Genomic DNA, 23,741 nt, shown 5'->3' on the forward strand with positions numbered 1-23,741 from the left:
CTTGGTCTGACCAAGAGCATAACAATTAACATTTCCCCAAACAGCATGGTTGACCTACCTCCCTTGGTTTGTTTATGGTTGTTTGCTTATTGACAAAGTTGGAGGAACTCAGAAAGTACTTGCATTGTTGATCGTTGTTGAGTGAGTGAATGAAATATATTCCGAGATCTCCATCTTCTTGGATCCTCTGCTCTGATAAAATAAACTAGGCCTACTTGAGTGTGAGACATGGGGTGTAATTTCAGGTGTGGATGGTGGGGACATGTCCATGCCACTCCTGCGATAAAGATAGCTTGTGCCCACCACTTTTTCACAAATATAATGGGGGAAAAATCATACCCGGACAATTTGCCATTCTAATGTCCCCACCACTTTCCAAGCCAAACACCTTTGGGATATGATTGACCTTGTGGTTCTGAACTATCCACTGTTGACTGAAGGCTGACCACCCCTCTTGTCTGATCAACAGTGGCGCCAGCAGAAATAAATCCTGTGGGTGGCTAGCTGGAGCTAGGCAAAATCTTGGGGTGGCATACCCGACGAAAACCCAAATGTATTGATGTAGGCTACAGATAGCCTACTGGGGTTGTTATATAGGTTAGATAGCCATTTTGTTTATTATTAGGATTAAGCTTAGTTATGTAGGCATACAGTCTTATTTTCTATATTGTCTCGATCTCAAGCCCATTGTGTATGATATGATAGCCTATAAAATACAGTGCTGCCAATCAATTTAAAAAATATATATAATATAAAATGTCACAAGTTGACAGACATACACACACACACACACACAGGGAGAAAATGTGTCTCTCATACTGACACAGGAACTACATTTTCCCAGTGGGTGCCTTGATTCAGCAACCATCAATACATCTTCAATTGTTCGACTTTGTTTGTAACCTAAAGAAGGGCTTAGCAAGTTAGCATTCAAAACGGAGTATTAGGGGACAGTTTTTAAGTATGAAATGTTTAACAAGCAGTTCGTTTTTTGAAGTAGCATATCAGTTAACTGCAGGAGGCTAAAATGCCATTTCCTAGCAACAACCAGTTTGAAGTCCTCAACACATTGTTTGTAATCAAATATGGGCCATAACTTTTCAAAAACAAAGCATAGAGAACGTTGTAAATCATTTATTTACAGACTGACACCTTTGTTGTTGTCCATCTCACTGCTGTACGCAGCCTGCCCGCCCGACGCAACTGAAGAGAAATCAGAGAGATTCTAGAATGAGAGGGGACATATGGCGGCCATCTTGGTGACGCCTCCGGGGTGCTATTTCGCGATTAAGTAGACCAGATCTGAGAGTCAATGGGAAAAATGAATGGGGAAACTGAGTATAGGACGGAGGGGAACCCAGCGGTTGTGAAAACCATATGGTTGAAACGACCGTGAAAAACTGATCAATCTAGACTACTTGGTTGTGTCATACGAGTCAAAATAAAGCTTTTTGAGCCACTTTTCTCACGGTTTTTTTGACAGAGCGCAGGCGCAGTAGTTCCATAACGGCACGAGAGCAACGGCTTTTCAAAACTGAGCATGTGCATAATTTCGCGTGCGCCGATGCAGCCAGATGATTGGATCACTGGCAACGCAGCTCAGCAGGCACATTGGCTCTTGTTACCAGAAAGGCGGGAGATGTGCGGGTAGACGCCATATTTGCGTTACGAATCTTCACCGTTAATTTCTATGTACCTGTTCTATCTCCTCTTACTACAATATATCTCAGGAGAAATGAAGAGCTTACGTTACGTCTTTCGACTGACTGTCGATTGGAGGGAGGGGCGGGTCTACCTAGCGTAGCTTGTTATCGTGCATGCTGGGAGTTGTAGTTTAGCAAATTCTACAAGCCATGCAAGCCAGCCAGTTTAACAGATTTTGTTGTGGTGGCTGAGAGTGATCACGTGGTGGCGGTAGCCACCACTAGCCACCACTTGGAGGCGCCCCTGCTGATCAAGGTCCCCACCCACCTTCACTCCAATTCAAGAGGAAGTTTGAAGGGATTTTAAACACTTCCCGTTGTTCTCAAAAGTATTGCAACACGCTACACGTAAGCCTACACAGTATATACACCTTCGGCCGTGACAGGGCCTTCATCTTTTCTGAGAATACCTCACACCACCTAGTCTATACACATGTAACAGATTTGTATGAGACAGAATAAGAGAGTGAATGTATTTTATCCCCTCGGGGCTTTCCGTAGGTCTGTGTACATATATCAACTCTCGTGCCCATTGGTCTCTCTCTGACTTCCGGATGAAGTAAAGCAGATCTGAAGTTTCTCCTTCTGAATCCAGTGTCCAGTTATTAAATATATAATGACAAAGTGCCAACGCTCGGTTACATTGGTGGCAGCGGTGTTAACCGTAAGTTTTCAGTTGTGTTTGTAGATTTGCGTTTATTTTTTTAGTTTAGCAGTAGTGTGTTCGCAGTATAGTCAAACGTTTAGTGTGCGGTAGCACTCGTTTTGGCGCCTTTGCTAGCCGGAGTATAGCTGCTACGGAGAAGTTCAATATTCAAGATGTGGTGTAAAGAAGAGGACACGGACTTCTCGATATTCGGATCTCGAAGGGAGAGAGACCTCCAATCGTCTCGAGTGAAGATTGATTTGCCGTCACCGTTTTCTGGAGAAGATGATCAGCAGAGCTTCCTATGCTGGGCTCGTCAATTCGAAGTGGCGGTCCGCGCTCTTGTGGAAGGAGAAGGTGGGAGAACATACCAATATGAACTGGCAAGAATTCTACCAACTCGTTTAAGTAAGGCTGCATTTCTGTTGTGGGATAGCCTACCCGCTACTGTTCAAGGTGATTACGAGGCGGCAAAGAACAAACTTAAAGAAGCCTTTGGGCGAAAACAGTATCTGGACCGTTTCAGGGCTAATCTTTCTGCACGCCCACGCGCTCAGCGCGAGAGTCTTGTGGTGTATGCCGCTGAAATTAGCAGACTCGTTGCTGAAGCTTTCCCTGACTATGGCAAAAACGCAACTCGCGAGGAGAAATTCCGCCGTTTCCTCGCTGGCCTCGACCCAGGGCTTAGAGCAAAGTGTCATGAGCAGGGGGCAACAGACATGGACGAGGCGCTCATAGTTGCAGAACGTTGTGAGAATGCACGGGAATCCGCATTGCAAGATTATGCGTCCACGACTGTCACGGCTGCCTGCGCTACTGGCCCAGGGGGTCAAATTGCCTCCGTCCATAAAGTGACTGATTATGGGGGACTGCATAAGGCAGTGCATAGCCTAACTGAGGAGCTGAAAGACATGCGAGTGGAAATGAAGCTGATGGCGGAGGAGAATCGGAGGCTACAGTCAAGGTCAGGTGCAGGTGGTTGGCATGGCCCTCCATCACCAGGAAGGGGGTCGTGTTACTGCACCTGTGGAGGTCATGGCTGCCGGTCCCTTGGGCTGCAGCGTGGCCGCTCACCAGATAGGAGATTCTCATCACCTGGCGGGGACCGGAGGCCATTCACAACTTCCCGTGGCCAGAGTCCTGACTCCGTCCGGTCATCTGGCAGATACAGCCCCAACCCTGGCCGGCGCTCATACCATGAGGAGGAGACACCTAGGCGGCGCGGCGTACGCTTCATCTCCCCGCACAGTGACCACCAACACGGCCAGCAGGGAAACGGGGTTTAGCTGATGTTGTGGCCCTAACGCCAGCTGCACACTCTGCGGGCCCACTAAAGGACACACACAGCCATGACCCAGTGATCATAGACTCTGTGAGTAACTCCGAATGTGACATGTCTGTGTCCTATGTTAAAGGTGTAATTGAAGGCACTGTTGTCCCTGTGCTACTAGACTCTGGTTCGAGTGTGTCTCTCATTAGTGCTGAGTTTCGAATGTCAGTTCCTGCACTTCGTAACCGCCCCCTAAAGAAAGACTATATCAGTGCCCGTGCTGTGAATGGACAAATGCTGGACACTTTGGGCACAATATCTGCTGTTTTGTGTTTGGGCACAGAATCATGGCAGCACACCTTTCATGTGATAAGGGACACTACACAAGCAGTGCTTTTGGGCTGGGACTTTATGCTGAAAAACCATGCCCTTCTGGACATTGCCCACGCGAGACTACAGCTGTGGGGTATCACCGTCCCACTCCTGAAAGGTAAAGACCTCACCCCTGTATGTTGTAATGTAGCCATAACAAGCACAATGACTCTGCCCCCACTTAGTGAAATTATTGTGCCCGTTAATGTGCGGCCTCCCAGCTCATCTGGGGCTTACTCCACTGACTTTGTTGGATATTTAGAGCCCAATATCCCTGATAGTTCAGACTTCGTCGTGGCTCACACAGTTACTACAGTGCAGAAAGGTGCTACATGTGCTCGAATTTTGAACCCCACCAAAAATGACATTGTTCTACGAGAGGGCACTCACTTAGGTGAATTTTACTCGATTGGTGAGACAGATGTTGATACACTGTCACATGATGTGGCCGCGGTGACTACCACAGCCCTTTCCTCCCCTGCCCAGTCAGCCCCCCCTGTGTCGCTGGAAAGTTCCCCAATCTCATCATCACAAAGGGCGGCGCTTTCTGAGTTGCTCAGACAATACGCAGATGTGTTCTCTGACAGTGAGAGGAATACAGGAAAATGCACCCTGGTGTCACACCGCATACACACCGGGAATCATCCTCCAATCAAACAACGGGCCTACCGCACTTCTCCAGAGAAAAGAGCTGAAATTGAGAGACAGGTGTCAGACCTGCTCGCCGATGGTGTTATTGAAGAGAGCTGCAGCCCCTGGTCCAGTCCAGTCGTACTGGTGAAGAAAAAGAGCGGTCAGTGGAGATTTTGTGTCGATTACAGGCGTCTCAACAGTGTGACTGTGAAAGACTGCCACCCTCTGCCTAGGGTGGATGACACTCTCGATGCGCTAGCAGGCGCTGTCTGGTTCAGCACACTGGACTTTTCGAATGGATTCTGGCAAGTTGAAGTTGCAGAGGAGGATCGCGAAAAGACCGCATTCAATACAGGGCGGGGACTGTATCAGTGGCGGTCAATGCCCATGGGGTTGTCAAACTCACCTGCTACCTACCAGAGAATGATGGAGTTAGTTTTAAGGGGCCTGCCATGGAACATTTGTATGGTTTATTTAGATGATGTGCTTTTGTTTAGCAAAACATTTGAACAGCATCTTTCCAGCCTAGAGGAGGTGTTCTCTAGGATCAAGGCCGCTGGACTAAAGTTGAATCCTGCAAAATGCCATCTGGCGCTCAATCACGTGGTTTTCCTGGGCCACGTCATTTCCCAACACGGTCTCCAGCCTGACCCCAAGAATACGGAAAAAGTCAAAAACTGGCCTACTCCTCAGTCTACATCAGAGGTCAGGGCGTTTGTGGGCCTGTGCTCATATTACAGGCGCTTTGTCCACAATTTCGCCAGACATGCGGCCCCTCTCAATCACCTCATGGGGAAAAATGTGGCTTTTGAATGGACTGCTGACTGCGAGACCTCATTCAAATACTTGAAAAGTACACTGTCCAACGCTCCCATTGTAGCCCTACCAGATTTCAGTGTGCCCTTCAAAGTGTTCACTGATGCTTCTAAGGAGGCGGTCGGTGCTGTCTTAGCCCAAGTGAAAGACGGGGTTGAGCATGTAGTGGCCTATGCCAGCCAGACACTTAATCAGACACAGCGCCGCTGGTCCACTTTTGATCGTGAACTATGGGCGGTTGTATGGGCTGTTCGTGAGTTCAGGCACTACATTGGACTGGCAGCTTTCACCATCGTCACAGACCATCGCCCTCTGCTGGGCCTCAGGCGCATGGCCCTCGACAACGATCCAACTGGCAGACGGAGCAGGTGGATCTTAGAACTGGATCCTCTCAACTGGGACATTGTGTACAAAGACGGACAGCGTCACCTGAATGCAGATTCTCTCTCTCGCAGACCAGACAGGGACAATGAAACATGCCCTTCTGTTGACTCGGTGGAGGTTAATGCAATACACTCTGACCCTGCTACACCTATTCCACAGCAACCTGCAGAGACCTGTCCATCCTCAGAGACTGTCACATCGACTGAGCCTGAGTCGGCTGAGACACTGACATTGACTCTTGGGTGTGGGGTAGCTCATGTTAAGGCACAGCAGGAGGCAGACGCAGACATCCAAGTGGTCCGCGGCTGGCTAGAACAGTCACGGAGGCCACATAAAGCACGGATGAAGGGAGCTTCTCGCACTTTGCGAAAGCTGTGGACAGAATTCGACCGTTTGACCATCCAAGACGGACTGCTTTGCCGGTCTGTGAACTGCTCCTTGTCGGGCGAAAGACTCTGTCAAATTGTGGTCCCTTCCTCTCTCGTCCCTGACCTCCTGACACAACTGCACGGTAACCCAGCCTCTGCCCACTTTGCAGCAGAGCGTGTGTGGGAACAAGCACGACGGATTGGCTACTGGCCGTCCATGTTCAAGGACATTAAGAACTTTTGTGAGCAGTGTAAAGCATGCCTGACACGCCGGTCTCCAGTGCCCCCTCATAGGGCACCGATGGGCACCTCTTGCGCAACCCGGCCTTTTGAAAGAGTGGCGGCGGACATTGTTGAGTTGCCACTGACCAGCAAAAGTAACAGGTATGTGCTTGTAGTGGAGGATTACTTCACTAAATTTGTCAATTTATATCCTTTGCCTAATCAGACTGCTCAGACAGTGGCTCGCTGTCTTTTTTAGGACTATGTGCTGGTGCATGGGGTGCCAGAGCGTTTTCACAGCGACCAGGGGCGTCAGTTTGAAGCAGATGTTATGCGAGGCCTCTGTGAGCTACTGAAAATCACTAAGACACACACCACTCCATACAATCCGCAATCAGACGGAATGGTGGAGCGCTTTAATAGGACTTTGATTGATCAGCTGGCTAAGACACTACTGGACTGTGGGGGTGAATGGGATGAGTATGTAAAACAGGTGGCCTTCGCATACAACACATCTGTACATGCCAGCACAAAATTCACTCCCTACTTTCTTGCTCACGGGCGTGAGGCAAGAGTCCCAGCGGACGTGCTGGTACCCTCCCATGCTGTGGGGACACAAGCACCCGGGTCTCACTCTGAGTTTGCCTCCTCCGTGCGGGCAAAACTTGAAACTGCCTTCAACAAGACCCGTATGCATGGGGCGGAGGCTCAGGAACGACAAAAATTTTACCACGACGAGAGAGCACGTCACACTCCCTACAAGGTGGGTGCTATGGTGTGGCTAAACAACCCAGTGGAAAGCCGCATGAAGCTGGCCCCGCATTGGAAAGGGCCTTATGTGGTTCTGCAGGTAATGACCTCAGGTGATGTGCCTGGCCTAACCTATCGCATCGCCAACCCCTTTGACTGTGACGAACGACAGCAGGTTGTGCATTACAATAGACTAAGGCCTTATACACTGCCGGTTCACATGCCCTCACAGCCGCGAGTGACTGGCCCTCCCTTGCCCATCTCTTCCTTTTCTCCAGGGCCTGTGTCTCAGGCCACTGAACAGGGTGGGCTACCTGACCTGGTTGTGGGGCCCTCTTCGGCAGAGGACTCTATTCCGACTGCCCCTGCTCGCAGTCGGCAAGGACGTGTGCTGCGGGCACCAGAGCATCTAAGTGATTTTCTTATATACTGAGTGTAAGAATGTGTTTCAGACAGTGAGTTTAAAAAAAAAAAAAAGGAAGAAATGTGTGGATAAGTGTTTGTTGTAACACTGTAAGATTTGTGTATGTGTTCTGTTGACATGTACGCTTGTGTTTTGTGATAGAAGCAGGCCTATATTGGGCTGTGTTACCCTGTTGGTGGTTCCTGCTGCTGGGTATGCCATGTTTTTTTTCTTTTCTGTCCTTCCTTGTGGATGTTCGATAAACGAGGACGTTTATTCTTGTGGGGGGGGGACATATGTAACAGATTTGTATGAGACAGAATAAGAGAGTGAATGTATTTTATCCCCTCGGGGCTTTCCGTAGGTCTGTGTACATATATCAACTCTCGTGCCCATTGGTCTCTCTCTGACTTCCGGATGAAGTAAAGCAGATCTGAAGTTTCTCCTTCTGAATCCAGTGTCCAGTTATTAAATATATAATGACAAAGTGCCAACGCTCGGTTACACACATATCCACCACTAGGTGTCAATGAAACCATTACAATATGAACGGCCATCCGGGTACTTTGCTCTTAAATTTGCGTTACGGCCCTTTATGGGTGAAAACAAACCGAATGTCTCATTGACTTACATGTTACATCGGCTAGCCTAAATGAACACATCCCATGCTTCAGCCACGGCTGTTTGGCTATATTATTTGAACAGCCGGAAACACAACACGTTTTCGGCATGTTGCGCGTGAACAACGCTATCTACAGGTCCGTATCTGTCGTTTATTAAACCCCAACATCACCAATTGACTTGCATTGCCTGTTTTCCCCCACAAATGGGCGTAACGCACATGGAAAACGTCACGCCGTTCATGAGTATGGCCCAGAAATAGGTCTGCGTTATATCGAACATATTAGTTAGGGGGCTGTTCCGGATGACTTTGTCCTGGGCCTGGTCAAAGCTGTCAGCTGCCCTGCTCGTTTGTTTGTTTGGTTTTTAGGGCCTGTGTGGTGTAGGGTGACCAGACGTCCGGTTTTCCCCGGACATGCCCTACTTTTGAATTTCAGAAATGTCCGGGATTTTGTTGGACTGCCTGAAATATAGACCTAATTCATCTGCACTATAATTTTCACTCCGTTCCATTTGACGAAAGCGCATCTGTCCGCCCGCCGGTTCTACGGACTGCAATGCCGATAGAAACGCAAATGCACGTTCGCGGTGGAGTTGAAAAAAAATCCCGCGTGTGAAGCCAGGTATGAAGGTAATCTAACACAGGAGTAAGCCTAGTAACACCACCAAATCCATCATTTAGGGATTTACAAGCTTTGTTACACCTTGTCACAAGACTTAGCCTAAAAATTCTTTCATGATCTGACATTTCCAAGTTATTTGCAAAAGCAATTTCTTGGAGCTAGAAGGACTCATTCCTGAGTTAAGAAATTAAGCTTCTTCTTCATCAGCTTCTTCTTCTGTCTATTGCCTTTGCAGTTATTGATAACGCTGTATGGGTTAGCTTATTAATGGTAGGTAAAACTCCAGTTCCTCTTTTAATGGCTGCAGTGCCCATTGCTAATCTCTGAGCACCATGCCACTACAAATAGCCTAGCTAAATAGGCCTAATGGATGACAGTGGAGGGGTAAATTGTGAGGTGTCTTATAAACATATTAAGCCTAAAATGTAGCCTAATAGAACTTCATTATCAATTCAGTTGAAAACCACAAATGTTGTGTTTTTTATATTTAGTTTCCAATGTTATACAGCCTAATGCTGTTCATCTTTGTGGGGAATGGCTGAGATGGGCCTACATGATGGTGAATCTATTTTTAAAAACCTAATGCAGAAATTAGAATAGGCCTATGAAATTGAGCTGCATTGTTATGCTGTTAAGCTACTCCAATATAGGTGTTAGGCCTACTATCTAGGATTGTAACAAAGGCACACTCTGCATCATATGATCACACAAATTATGTGATAGGCCTAACTGAAGAGATTTTAATTGTCATTTATGGTAAAGAAATGAATGTGCATGCCAAAAAGTTTGAGTGGCTTTTAAACAAATGACCATTTTGGATGTGTTGATACTTTATAGGCCTACTATCATACCCATATATACTTTCATACTCCTAGATACACAGATACACCGATGACCCCCCCCCCACAAAAAAAAGTGTCCTCCTTTTTACAAACCCAAATCTGGTCACCCTAGTGTGGTGTCATGTAAATACATCCACGCTAACTTATAGGCCTATCAAGTTTCAATGTAGCATGAATTTTATTTTTGTTTATGTTGTGAAAGACAATGGCATTTCAAAAGTTTATTTAGGTACAGACACATATACAGTTTTATTTCACACATGACCAGTCCATCCCAGCATTAGCCCAAGTTTAATGTTTATTTGACAGGGACAATGCACAACATGCAATTGAGCCAGATTATGTCCACAAGTCCTAAAGACTAGTGTGATTATACATTGACCATTTAAAAAAAATGAGTTGATCCTTATCAATATGCAGGGCTTTTAGTATTCCGTCCCATGTACTAGAACCAAGACAGTGACAGAGTTTGTAATCTTGATTTCATTTTTTCTTGACTGCAAGTTCTGGAAATATTCTTTCATTATGTATTTTTTCAACTAGTTTAGCAATTTTTCTCATTAACATTTTACCCTTCTTTAATTTCCTCTTCCCCTCGTTATTGAACACCTGACATCTGTGACCACAGTCTGTAATGAGTTTCTGAAGGTGCTGATTTGTGTTACTGATATAATCATCAATCTTCTGAGGTTTCAGATCATCTCCATGTGTGAAGAGGACGATGGCTCTTTCTCTTAATTTCGGATCCAGTGCTTCCTCCAACCTCCTCAAGATGTCTCTCTCTCCCTCAGTAAAGCGGCCAATCTGAATGACCAGTAAGTACACATACAAGTCACCCCGCATTTCTTTGCATTTACTCAGTTGCTCATCTGCCTCTGAAAGATCAAAGAAGTCTGGAGTGTCAATGACCTTAACCTCTGTACCGTAGATACATTTTGACTCGCTCTGACACACTGTGGTGACTGCTTTAGAGCTGGGCTTTGACTCGAAAACTTTTCTTAGCAGGATGCTGTTGCCGCTTGCACTCTTCCCAGAACCTGACTCTCCCAAAAGAACCAGGGCTAAGGCCTTGGGACATCCCAGATTGTCTCCTGACAGAAAGAGGAAACAAAATGAATCAAATTCAAACAAGAACTTCATCCTTACAAAGACTCTGGACATACACAAACGCCCACTCATACAAGTCAATCTTTTCACTGCCTATTCTTTATCTTAGTATTAAAGATTAGATAGCTTATTCTTTATTGCTGACAGTTACCTCCATCTCCAAGAGAGTCATCAGGCCTTTCATTGTTGTCTGGTAATGGACAGTGACCATCATGTGAAGGCGGCAAAGAGGGTGAAGGAACTATGTGAAGGAGAGTCAAAGAAAAAAGCAAATTCATTTGCATTTCTGATTTCTGAGACTCACATTGCACATTGAAATAAAATAACACAAAATCCCAGCATGTATTCAACTTACCCATGCTGTTTTCAGGAACTTGGTCAGGTTGATCACTGAACACATCAAATAATGATTTTAAATTATTTAATAATGAAAAACAATATTGTTGTCAATCTTATTCAAAAGCAAATATGAACATTTTATCCTACCTTCCATCCCCATTTATAGGAATGCTCTTCGTTTTGTTGTATGAATCTATGTTACAAATGGAAACACGCAATATACTCATGTAAAACTGTTATTTAATTTACAGTGAATATAATGCAACCTACATTTAGCCTGATTTTTTTCTGATCATGTACCATCCCATAACAATTTATTCTGTGACTTAAAACAATCAATTGCATATGGTGAAGAAAATGAAGCATTCCAGTTGGATTATGTTTCTATAGAAGGCAAAGATTGAACTAAAATATCTCATTAACACGTAAACAGGCCTGGTACGTATGTCTATCCAAACATTGTCATGTGGCGTGTCCACTCATACAAGTCAATATTTTGACTGTCTGCTCTTTATCTTAGTATTAAAGAATGGATAGCTTTCCAATTCAATTCTTTATTGCTGACAGTTACCTCCATCTTCAAGAGAGACATCAGGCCTTTCATTGATGTCTGGTAATGGACAGCGATCATTATGTGAAGGAAGCGAAGAGGGTGAAGGAACTACTGTATGTGAAGAGTCAAAGAAGAAAGTAAATTAATTCTACTTAATTCTATGATTTTTGACACTCACACTGAAATAAAATGACAGAAAATCCCAGCACAATTATCATGTTGTTCAACTAACCCATGCTTTTTTCAGGAACTTGGTCAGGTTGATCCCTGTCAAAAACGAATTAATTTGACTATTTGACTATTTTGATGTAAACAACATGGTACAGCAACTGAAATCATACAATAAAAGAAAGAAATAGTCAGGGAAAGGCACAAAAAATCCCTAAGGCTTATTTCCATTGTGGTCCCAAGTGGTAGGAATTCCGCGAAGGCATTTGGCAGCATTCTTACATAGGCCTACGCACTTACATACATACATAGATACATATTCATACCAACAGTCATTCAAAACACATAAAGAAATACATGGAAATGGTTCTGAAAACAATATTGTTGTCAATCTTATTCAAAAGCAAATAGGAACATTTTCTCTTACCTTCCATACCCAGGAATGCTCTTTATTTTGTTGAATGAATCTACAGTATGTTACAAGTGGAGACATGTAATACTCAGGTAAAAATGTTTAATTTACCATAAATGTAATGCAACCTACATATAGCCTAAATGATTTTCACATTTTCTGATCACGTACCATCCCAGAACAATTTATTCTGTGCCAAAAACAATTGCATATGGTGAAGAATATGCACGAAGCATTACAGTTGGATTATGTTTCTATAGAAGGCAAAGATTAAACTAAAATATCTCATTAATACGTCGGCAGGCCTGGTATGTCTATCCAAACATTGTCCTGTGGCATGGCGCCAACCTCTTGTGCATTTTCTGATGCATTTTAGTGACCAAGACACTGATAGTTTCTGCAAAAGGAAAAACAATAACCACTTTCCCAGCCTCAGTGGTAGAACTGCAACAATGTTCCCAGTTTTAGTAGGCTATTAGACAGCGGTAAAGCTTTCCCAGTTTCAATGCGTTAAAATTAAGACTAAGAATTAAAAAAAAAAAAACAGACTTACTATGTGACATCTTTGTCATCTGCTTTGGAAAGTACCTATTCTGACTCTTAAGGCTACATATGTACTGGAATGGAATGGGTGTGTCCTCTGTGTTTAATAAATAGACTAGACACAACAGACAGCTCAGACAGGACTCTTTGTCAGAGAACTCTGTATGAGAGAAGACATGGGAGGTCTATTCGCCAGACATGAAGGTAGGTCAACTGCTCATAGTGCTTATACTGTATGTCCGAAGGTTTGTCAAGTCAAGTAGGTTTTATTGTCAATTTCTTTACATGCACTGGTCATACAAAGAATTTGAAATTGCGTTTCTTGCTCTCCCATGCAGACATAGACTAATCTAGGTAAGGACATAGACAGTATAGACATAGACAGTACTCATACATGGACATAAGACATTATGGACATAGACATTGCTCATACAGACATTTAAAGTGCAAGACTGGACAACAGAAGACTTGTAGAGAACATACATTAAGAGGAGGTATTTTGTTGTGCTTTTCCTAAAAGTCCTTTTTTTGTTTGAAGTTTGAAAGTGTAGGCCTTGGCCTATTCATTCTCCTACTCCTATTCATTGCATGTGAGAAAAGAGCTATCAGGGACAGATCAAGCAATTTATGTTTCCCAGAGGGGGATATATTTTGCCAAGAGGGAGGGCTGTAAATTTCTCCTAAACCCTCGCACATTTTATGTTTTACTAAATATAATTTAATTACGCATGTGGGGGTTCATTTTGTACATGCCAAATAACCAAAAGATATCTGGTTGCCATATCTGTAAAATACTGTATAATCGTTGGCCAGTGTAAAAAAAAAAGATTAGTGCTAGTCTAGATGAGATGCTTTGTGTGTCCAATTGAATTAATGCCGAAAATCTTTCCTTTTGTAGAGATAAGAATCGTGTTGATTGGGAAAACTGGAGTGGGGAAGAGTGCAGCAGCCAACACCATCCTGGGGAGAGCGGAATTCAAATCAAGTGCCTCAGCCAACTCTGAAACACAACACTGCAGGGATGCAATCTTAAAAAGAAAAAGACGTCCAATTAAAGTGATTGATACCCCAGGTATCTTAGACACGGCAAAGGAAACTGAAGTCATCAAAGAAGAGATACTCAGGTGCATCAAGCTTTCCTGTCCGGGGCCCCATGTCTTCCTGCTGGTCATCCAGGTAGGCCGGTTTACAGAGGAGGAGCAGAATGCAGTTAGAGCCTTGCAAGAGATATTTGGGGAGAAGGCCAAAGATTACATGATAGTCCTCTTCACCCGAGGCGATGCGCTCAAAGGTCAGTCCATCAAAGACTATGTGCAAACGGGAAGCCCCAGACTCCAAGAGGTTATCAGAAGTTGTGGTGGAAGATTTCACATGTTCAACAACAACAGCAAGAGCCGTGCCCAGGTAAATAAATTGCTCAAGAAAGTGGAGGATTTGATCGCAGTTAACGGAGCAGCACCTTTTTCCGAAGAGATATACCAGGAAACGACCAGAGTCTTAGCTGAAACAGGGCTCTCCTGGGATTCACCCGCAGTGGATTTACATCTTACCTTCCTTCCTGAATTGAAGAGAAGGGTGGGAAATTATATCCATGTTCTTGACGAAGACTGAAATTATGCAATGTTTACTCATTTGTCTTTATTATAGTTAAAGAAAATCATTCAAAGGGAATGGGTCGTCAGTCATCATATAGGATAACACACATACTGCTTTTTGCATACTGACATTAACATTTATGGGCTGCTTTGGGTGGGTGTGGTGGTGCTAGATGAAACTAGAAAAACCTTGCCTATGTGATACCTTAAAGCTTTCAGACATCATTGTCATGTATTCGCTCACGATCATGCCAGTTTTGAAATGTATATTTTGAATAAACCTTAAGAATTACATACTCTAAGTAATTAATCTTTTAATGAAATAAATAAAATGTTACATTGTGCAACAGTATTTGTCTTTTCTGATTTGCTTCATTCTGAACTTCCTACACCAAAAACAATAAGAGATAGGCCTACTGTAGAGGGCCTACCCGGAGCCAAATTAAGTAGGCCTATGTCTTTATAATCTCTCAGTAGATTAAATCAGACCCAATCAAAGCAATTCCAAGACGGTTTCACTATTGTCTGTAGATCTATCACTGTAACTTCAGTGTCAGACACACAAACACACACACACACACACACACACACACACACACCTTTCATTTATTTATCGTTTGAGGAGACAAAACACAGATATTTTTTATCCAGTGAATAGAAGGTTGACTAATGTAATTTTTTCCCATCTGTATATAGGCCTACCTTTCTTATGTGAATGGCTAAGGTAGAGCACAGGAACTTTAAGGAAGGCTGTAACTATACATACTGTATGTTTTGCGATAGACATTTTTATATGGGTGCAAATTTTAAAAGACAAATATGTACAATTAGTATGTGATTAATGCAAGATTAACTATAGCTTTCATGCGACTAATTGTGAGTAAATATTTTAATTGATTGACAGCACTAATATAAACTTAACTATAGTTAAGCATTTGTTAAGTATTGATAAAATCTTATTGATAAAATCTTCACCCCAAATATGTTTTCGCCATACATACAAAACATTTGTATCCCATAATTTTGGAAGTCTCTCTCTCCCATCTCGTTTCCTGTTTCTCCCCCACTATCCTGACTGAAAAATAATAAAAGCCCTTAAAATGTCTTAAGATATCTTTTTTAAAAAGTGCATTGTGCTACAAGCAGAGTGCCTTGTTATTCATTGAAAAACCATTATAGCATTACATGACCATGACATTATCCGAGTCAGGCTTCATGACTTGGTCATTATCATACTGCCTTACACAACAGGCATTTCTAAATCAGTTGAAAAGATTCAAATGTGGAATTGGGAATGCTATCAATGCAAAAAAACATGTTGTCTGTGACGTTGATGGCTTGCTGACGGTGATAAGAACAGGTGCGTTCACATTGCTTTGTTTTATTATGTCTGTTCAACAGGTGCATTTGTAAGTCGATACTAACACCTTTCATTTTGTGGTAAGAGGCATTCGTGCCACATGCAGACTGCAGTTGGGTATGTGTGTTATTTTACAGGTGTGTGTGTGTGTGTTTGTGTGTGTGTGTGTGTGTGTGCGTGCGTGTGTGTGTGTGTACATGCGTGTGTGTGTGTGCGTGCGTGTGTTTAGTTGACAAAAAAATACCTGTCCCAAATGTGTCTCATGAAAACCAGTGAAATTGGTAGGTTAAATCAATTTGATATAACCTGTGACTACAAAACCCAAGAACTGATCAAACAGATTTTACACTTTTACAAAACTTAGATAGGCCTACATCAACCCTTTTCAAACTTCTGACGATTTTAGTCTCAGTATCATATTACTTTCAGTATCACATTCCAGGTAGGCCTACATTTCCTGAACGTCAATACAAATATCTAACCTGTAATTTTGTGGTAGACATTCGTGCCACACACAGACTACTAAATTGTTTCCGTCATTGCACCGGTTCTAGTATCTATTCTTGGGTGTGTGTGCATGTTATTTTATTAGGTGTGTGTGTGTGTGTGTGTGTGTGTGTGTGTGTGTGTGTGTGTGTGTGTGTGTGTTATAACAACTTCTGTCCCAAATGTCTCATGACCACACATAAAGTTGTTAGGCTCATTCAATTTGATCATGTACTAACTACAACCGAAAATCAACAAAGCCAAAGAAGTGGTCAGTCTTATCAAACTGGTTTAACACTTTTACAAAACCTATAGTGACATCCCTTTTCAAACTTCGGCAGCTTTCAGCTGTATAATTCAGGTAGGCCTAGACTAAACCAACCCTAACCATAGCTGGATGATGAATCTGCTGGCTCTGTCTAATTGCAGTGCTCTATAGCGTTGAGTATGTAGTGATGTCGTGTTGAGTATGCTAGTGATGTTGGCTATGATTATGTCCTCTTTTTTGAAAGTAGCTTTGGTAATAAAGTGTCTGCCAAATGCAATGTACTGTAATGTAATAGTGAGTCATTGAGATAGGCTTAGCACAGTGACAACACAGTTTGAACACCAACTGTTGATTCCATTTTGCCTGTGATATTAGCCCAGACTATACAGTTCATGCTAGTAGTCCGTCTCACTGGCGTAACAAGTCAGTCACACTGGCTCATGTCCTGTGCAACTATCCATCACGGTCCCACAGGTTAACGTGATACTAGGATATTTCATCTGATACATGGATATCAAGGTTGACTTTCACAGAGGAAAGGGTGTGAGCCAGAGGCCAAATTTTCACATATTGGTATCACCTGGGGTGGCAAAGTCTATCAATGTTTTTTGTAATCCTCCATGCCTGAGGGACATTATTTGGTATGATAGCCCTCTGGAAGTGGTAGCTTTCCTATATTTTTACTCACTTTTATAATGACACCCAGTGCATTTCGCAATACATGCCTATGGATGTAGGGGTATGCAAGTGTCTGTGATGATGGGATATGTTTTTATTGATGCTATATCACATGTGGACACCTTAGGGATTTTAAAAATATACAGTTTTGATGGATAATGTATTTTCCTATGAATTATATAGGTCAAAATATATCCGTCGTACACTTTTTCAGCAATATAATGCAAGGTTAGATTGATGCAGAAGCCTGTAGGAGGGTGGGTCAAATCCCAATGATTATATCACATCTGTAGGGTGTAGGCATTCGTAAAATATATGGGTTCGCTAGTTTAATATAAATTATACACCTATTTAGGCCCAAAACCTATAACTGTTCAATGAATGTCAATGGAAATCAATGCATTTCAATGTAATGCAAAGCACATTACATAACTAAGGTATAGTGGAATGTAGGAAGTTGTGAGATGCCTCAATGCACATTATATCACATCTACAGTGTATAGACCTAAGAAAATATATGGATTGGATAGCTTACTATAAATAACCCACTTATTTTAGACCCACAACTCATGGCCGTCCATTAAAAATCAATGCATTTAAAAGTATGAAATCTTTAGGACTTTACAGAGCTTATGTAGGGATAGAGGAAGTTGGGAGATGTTTCAATGCACATTATGAACCTTTGGAAAATATATGGATTAGATTGCTAAATGCACATAATTCAGGTACTTTAGATGCTGACCATTGAAATGCATTGCAAATGCAAGTTCTGCAATTACATTGTAGAACTAAGGTAGAGGAATGTAGGAAGTTGGGAGATATCACAACACAAATGTCACATCCAGTGGATCTTTAGAAAGCCTACATACATTATGTTAAATAGTATTTTTTTCAGTCAGTGGGCCAGGACACATTTAGCCTATATTTCTAATAAATTAAAGTGATGGTAGGCATGTGCTGGAGATGCATGCTAAGATGTCCTAAAATGGGCCAGAGTGCTATCGATACAAACTTGATCACGCTTACTTCGTTACATGAAATTAGATTTTCTTTTGGCAATTTTGTTTTGTTGAACCTCAAACCCATAAGCACTGTGCAAGTGAAAAAATGTTGCCTGGTCTCCTTTTCTCATATAGCCTACTTGCAGTTATGGAAAAAGTTTCTGACACCCTGTGGATGTTTAGTTGATGGGCATGTGGATGTTATTTTCAGAACGTACTATTCAATGGCTGACCAGGCATATTAGATCTCGATAGAGACCATAGTGTCTTGGTTGCAAAAATGGCTCAACTTGAGTCTACAGGAGGTGGACACTCAAGTGTTTGAAAACAAGATTAATTAGGACAAGGTAAGAGGTCAAGAGGATACGTAACTCTCAGAATGGCATTTGCAAAAGAAGAATATTACAATTGTCAGCTGAGAATTTAATGACACTAACTGTTCAATGAAAAGAATGCAAATAGTGCATTCAGAATCCTTCACACATAACATGGCAATTGCACCTATGGTATGTTGTTTTAACAAATTATAATGTGTGTGAATTATAATTTTCAAAATCTCCATCACTATTATCATAATCAGCCAGGTTGGGCTATTACATCTACTTCAAAAAACCCAGTCATGAAGAGATTCAGTGTTCACGCTATAGCTGTATAGAAAACATGGTGAATGATAAATGATGAAGTTGAATTTAGGAGCTGTTTGCCATTTGTTGGGTCCTGTGGCTTTTTCCCCATCCAATCAGCATCATTGGTGATTGCTGGTTGCTGGCGCAACAAATTGGAGAATGATAGGGGTAAGTTTCATGAACAGTTTCAATTTCTGAGTAATGAGTTGATTTTAGAACACATGACACTAAGGGCCTCTGGCTCAGTTCCTCTGGCTTTTGAGGGTGTCTTTGAACTTCATACTGTAAACCCTTACTGGGAAGTGACAGGGTGATCATACCTGTGCTTTTGGTGGCTGTGAGACCCTTGCTTCCCACATCCCTCAGACATTTTGGTGATGTATATTGCCACAAACCTTCTGCATCTAACCTCTTCAATGCAGACTTCAATTTCCCGGCTGCAATGTACCTTTCCATGGTACAATGTACTAAATAATAAGCTGCTTGTCTGAGGGCATGTGGAGGCAATCTCCAAAGGAAATGGCTGTATGAAGAGGAAACTGAAGGAACACTAATATGTCCAGCCTTCTTGAGAGATGATGCTGCCTTATTTCCATTGCAGGTCTCCACTTGAACTCAGTAACCACAGTTGATGCGTTTTCCCTCACAACTGATCTCTGGACTCACAATACAGTAGGTCTGAATTCAGTGTCATCTGTAGTCATGCCTTGTTGCACTGCAAGTTGTGAGATTGGTAATGGGCATCTTGAAACTTCAAGCCACATCTTGATGTAAGCTGAAAGTCCTCTTTCCAGTTACTGTTCAAATGGGGACTTTCTTAAATGGGGGGCACATCACTGAGCTCATGGGGCATGGCGCCAAAGACATCAGCAAGATCCAGGAAGATTACATGGAGGTTCTTTTTTCCAGATTTGCTGTTTGGATTTAGTGTCAGGTCATGCTGTGTGTTACCCAGACATGCCGCCCTTTGAACAGTATCAATGTGCATGATTGGCCATCCTTTGTGAAATAACACTGAAAAGGAGATTAATTTCCAAAACAGTAAATGAGGAGATTGTGTTGAACTGGCTGATGTTCATTCATATTCTTTTCCTGAGGGAGCAGGACCCCACCTGCACTACATCCCACGTCACACTACACACTTCACATGCAGTCAATGATTTCAATTCACTTTGTGTGCTTCACTCTATTAGACTCAGAGGCAACAATCAATGCAAGGCACTAGTTTCCATTTAATATCTTTTCTTCCTTGATGAATCATCAAATCCATTTGAGATTCCTTCTTCCCTCCAGCATGTTTGTGGAGTTATATTCCCGCTGGTTGGTGTTCTCACAAGTCTGTATAGTTATTGTTCATCATGTACTTACTCATTCTCCAACATCTCAGTCACAACACATATGAAATTAAACAGGACTCACCTGATGCCATTTCTGTCTGTATCATGATGTACCTAGTCTTATCTGTCTTTGACACTACAGCAGTCAACACACCCAACATACCCAGCAAGTCAGATTGTACGGTATGTTTAAAAAAGACACATTTTCAGAAAAAGTAATGGTCTAGTTTAGTTCCAGACAAAATGAAAATACTGTTATGCAGGATCTCCATGTACTGTTCTTGAAACTGATGTGTGTGCAATTGCAATCGCATCTTCCCGTTTTCTCCGTTACACTTTAGACCTACCTTCATTCTGAAATTTAGCCTAGCTTGATTTGATTTTCAATGGCTATATGAGTTTTGAGTCTAAAATAACTGTACTGCATATCAAGCCCATTTGTTTTCCAAAGGTCTACAGTAGCTATATAATGTGCATTGAGAGATCTGTCAACTTACAACGAGCTATACCTTAGTTCTGTAATGCACTTTGCATTACCTGGAAATGCTTTAATTTTCAATGGATGGCTATGAGGTTTGCCACTTGGAATACAGTAAGGGCCAACCAGTGGGCCCAGGCCTAAAGTTCGAGAATCATTGATCTAGTCCATATACTTTCTAAAGGTCCTCTAGATGTGATATTATATGCATTGGGACAACTCCCAATTTCCTATATTCCTCTACAACACATTTCTGTAATATACTTTGCATTACATTGCAATGCATTGGTTTTCATTCAAATCCATTGGACAATTATGAGGCCTAAAATCAGCATACCTTATATTAGGCAATCAAACCCATGTATTTTCTGAAAGCACACACTCTCCAGATATGATATAGCAAAAGTTGCAATACAACCTATCCCCCTGGGGTCTCCCAACTTCCTCGTTAACTTCCCTTAAGTTCTGTAAAATACATTGTACTTTGAAATGCATTGATTTTTAATGGACGGCCATGAGGTGTGGGTATAAAATAACTGTGCAATTTCTATTAAGCTATCCAATCCATTTATTTTCCGAGGTCTACACACTCCAGATGTGATATAATGTGCATTGTGACATCTCCCAACTTCCTACATTCCTCTATACCTTAGTTATGTAATGTGTTTGGGATTACATTGAAATGCATTGATTTCCATTGAAATCCATTAGACAGTTATGGGTTTTTGGCCTAAATAGGTGTATAATTTATATTAAACTAGCAAACCCATATATTTTCTGAAAGCCCACACTCTACAGATATGATATAGCAAGTATTAGGATTTGACCCACCCTCCTACAGGCTTCTGCATCAATCTAACCTTGCATTATATTGCTGAAAAAGTGTATGACGGATATATTTTGACCTATATAATTCATAGGAAAGTACATTATCCATCAAAACTGTATATTTTTAAAATCCCTAAGGTGTCTACATGTGATGTAACATCAATAAAAATATATCCCATCATCACAGACACTTGCACTGGGTGTCATTATAAAAGTGAGTAAAAATATAAGAAAGCTACCACTTCCAGAGGGCTATCATACCAAATAATGTCCCTCAGGCATGGAGGATTACAAAAAACATTGATAGACTTTGCCACCCCAGGTGATACCAACTCCGGCCCATGGACTAAATGTTATGCCGTTTTGATGACTTTATCACCCATTCTTTTCACAACCAAATCAGAATTTAATGAAGTTCTCATTTTATTTTCATTTTGGTGACAGCGATTGGTCCCTGGAGGGCACGGACCCCGATGTGACCACACCAGGAAAAAAACCCTGCGTTTGCTGTCAGTTCACGATTTAGTCCACTTAAAGAGGACTGAGTTTTGTTCACTAACAGTAAAGGGGACTAGGTGTGAAAATTCCCCAAGTCACACTTCTCGGAAAAAAACTGTTTTGTTGTGTGACTAAGTGAAATCCTGGCAGTGTAATCAAAGAATTTCTTGCCATTGCAGATTCATTTGGCCATTCTATTTCCTTGTACTGCCTGTTATTGTCTTGCTGTCATCAGCTGTCACGCTCTCATGCTTCTGATCTATTAGTATGCATGTTTTATTGTCACAGAGTATTTGTTGGTGTTTGGTGAACCACAGTAAACCTCTTGAAACATGCCATCAACAGGAAATTTAGAAATACCAAAAGTGAAAGTAAGATGAACTAGTCAGAGGGTATAATCCTGTGTGTTACCTGAACATGAAAACAATTAAAAATAAACACAGAATTATCATTAAACCAAACCTTTTTAAAGTTCACCAGATTGCAGCTGGTCTACTGATCATCAAGTCTTAGTGTGTGTGTGTGTTTGTGTGTGCCGTATGTGTGTGTGTGTGTGTGTGTGTGTGTGTGTGTGTGTGTGTGTGTGTGTGTGTGTGTGTGTGTGTGTGTGTGTGTGTGTGTGTGTGTGTGTGTGTGTGTGTTTGTGTGTGTGTGTGTGCGTGTGCGTGTGCGTGTGCGTGTGTGCGTCTGTAATTTGAAACTTGTCTTGGTATTTTGTTGGTATAACACAGGTAAACACAAGACCATTGATTAATTATTACAAACAAAAACTACTCTCTTAGGTGTGTGTGTGTGTGTGTGTGTGTGTGTGTGTGTGTGTGTGTGTGTGTGTGTGTGTGTGTGTGTGTGTGTGTGTGTGTGTGTGTGTGTGTGTGTGTGTGTGTGTGTGAACGCCAACTAGCAGAGTTTGGCATGGAAAGTTAGTAAAACTGAAATCTGAAAGTCTCATACAGTATCTGTAGTGCTGGTTTATCAGTCTGGATCTTTAAGTATTGTGCTGTGCCTCCCATGCCCGAACTGGACCAGGGTGAGTGTTAGTAAAACTCCCTTCGAAAGCCTCATGCACCCATGGGAAAAGATATCGTAAAATCATACACAAGTTTAAAAGTTAAAAGTTTTAAAACTTTTATATGACAGCGAAAACAGCCATACACTTTTTGGTAAATTTACTCCAAAAGTGGCACCTTTTGATGTTTTCGCATGCAGAATTATTAGGTGAAACTATGAATAAAGTACAAATTGTACATGGCATTTCAAATAATGTGTATAATACAAGTGCTTTCTTTGTATGCTTCATAAAAATATAATTCGAAACCACAAAGATTATATGGGGGCGAATTTTGTCATTCCAGTTTCTAACTCCGCAAAAACAGGGCAGAAAAACTTGTAAGGAATTAGGGTGTAACATAGTCAAATGTTCTATCAAACAGCTTCCTTGGCGGAGGCCTGCACTCTGTAAATAATTCTTAGAATTCTACTAAGTTCTTATCCAATTTTTTCCCATATGGGCAGAATTGGTAGTGCAGAGCTATCAGTCTGGACCTTTAGCTCAGTGTTATCATGCAGTGCCTCCATTGCCCGAACTGGAGCATTCACAGGTGGGTTGCAGCTTCGAGCCCCGAGTGGCAATCAGCGCAGGTGACTTCAGTTACACTGGTGCCCTAGACCCGGGATGGGATTGAGGTTTAGGAGAGGTGAGTGTAATGGATGCCAACTAGAAGAATTTGGCGTGGAATGTCAGTAAAACTCCCTCCTGCAGCCTCATACAGTAGCGTAGCACTGAGCTAACGGCAAGGACCTTAAGCTTGGTG

General features: G+C 42.3%; 1 protein-coding gene across 2 annotated transcripts; it reads left to right on the forward strand.

Annotated features, from left to right (window-relative positions):
* Positions 1-10,378: 10,378 nt before the first annotated feature.
* On the forward strand, positions 10,379-14,390 carry LOC134439693 (GTPase IMAP family member 9-like). Of its 2 annotated transcripts, none has more exons than XR_010032823.1 (2): positions 10,379-10,468; positions 10,656-10,746. XR_010032823.1 is itself a non-coding variant. In XM_063189602.1 (2 exons), exons 1-2 carry the CDS (start codon positions 10,462-10,464, stop codon positions 14,384-14,386), a joined length of 720 nt encoding a protein of 239 aa, XP_063045672.1. In that variant the 5' UTR covers positions 10,381-10,461; the 3' UTR covers positions 14,387-14,390. The 2 variants fall into 2 exon arrangements, 1 of the variants encoding a protein (XP_063045672.1); XM_063189602.1 differs by lacking the exon at positions 10,656-10,746 and adding an exon at positions 13,674-14,390 and having other exon boundaries at positions 10,381-10,468.
* The last annotated feature ends 9,351 nt before the right edge of the window (positions 14,391-23,741 follow it).

Source organism: Engraulis encrasicolus, chromosome 23 (assembly GCF_034702125.1).
Source record: "Engraulis encrasicolus isolate BLACKSEA-1 chromosome 23, IST_EnEncr_1.0, whole genome shotgun sequence".
Lineage (NCBI taxonomy): Eukaryota > Metazoa > Chordata > Actinopteri > Clupeiformes > Engraulidae > Engraulis > Engraulis encrasicolus.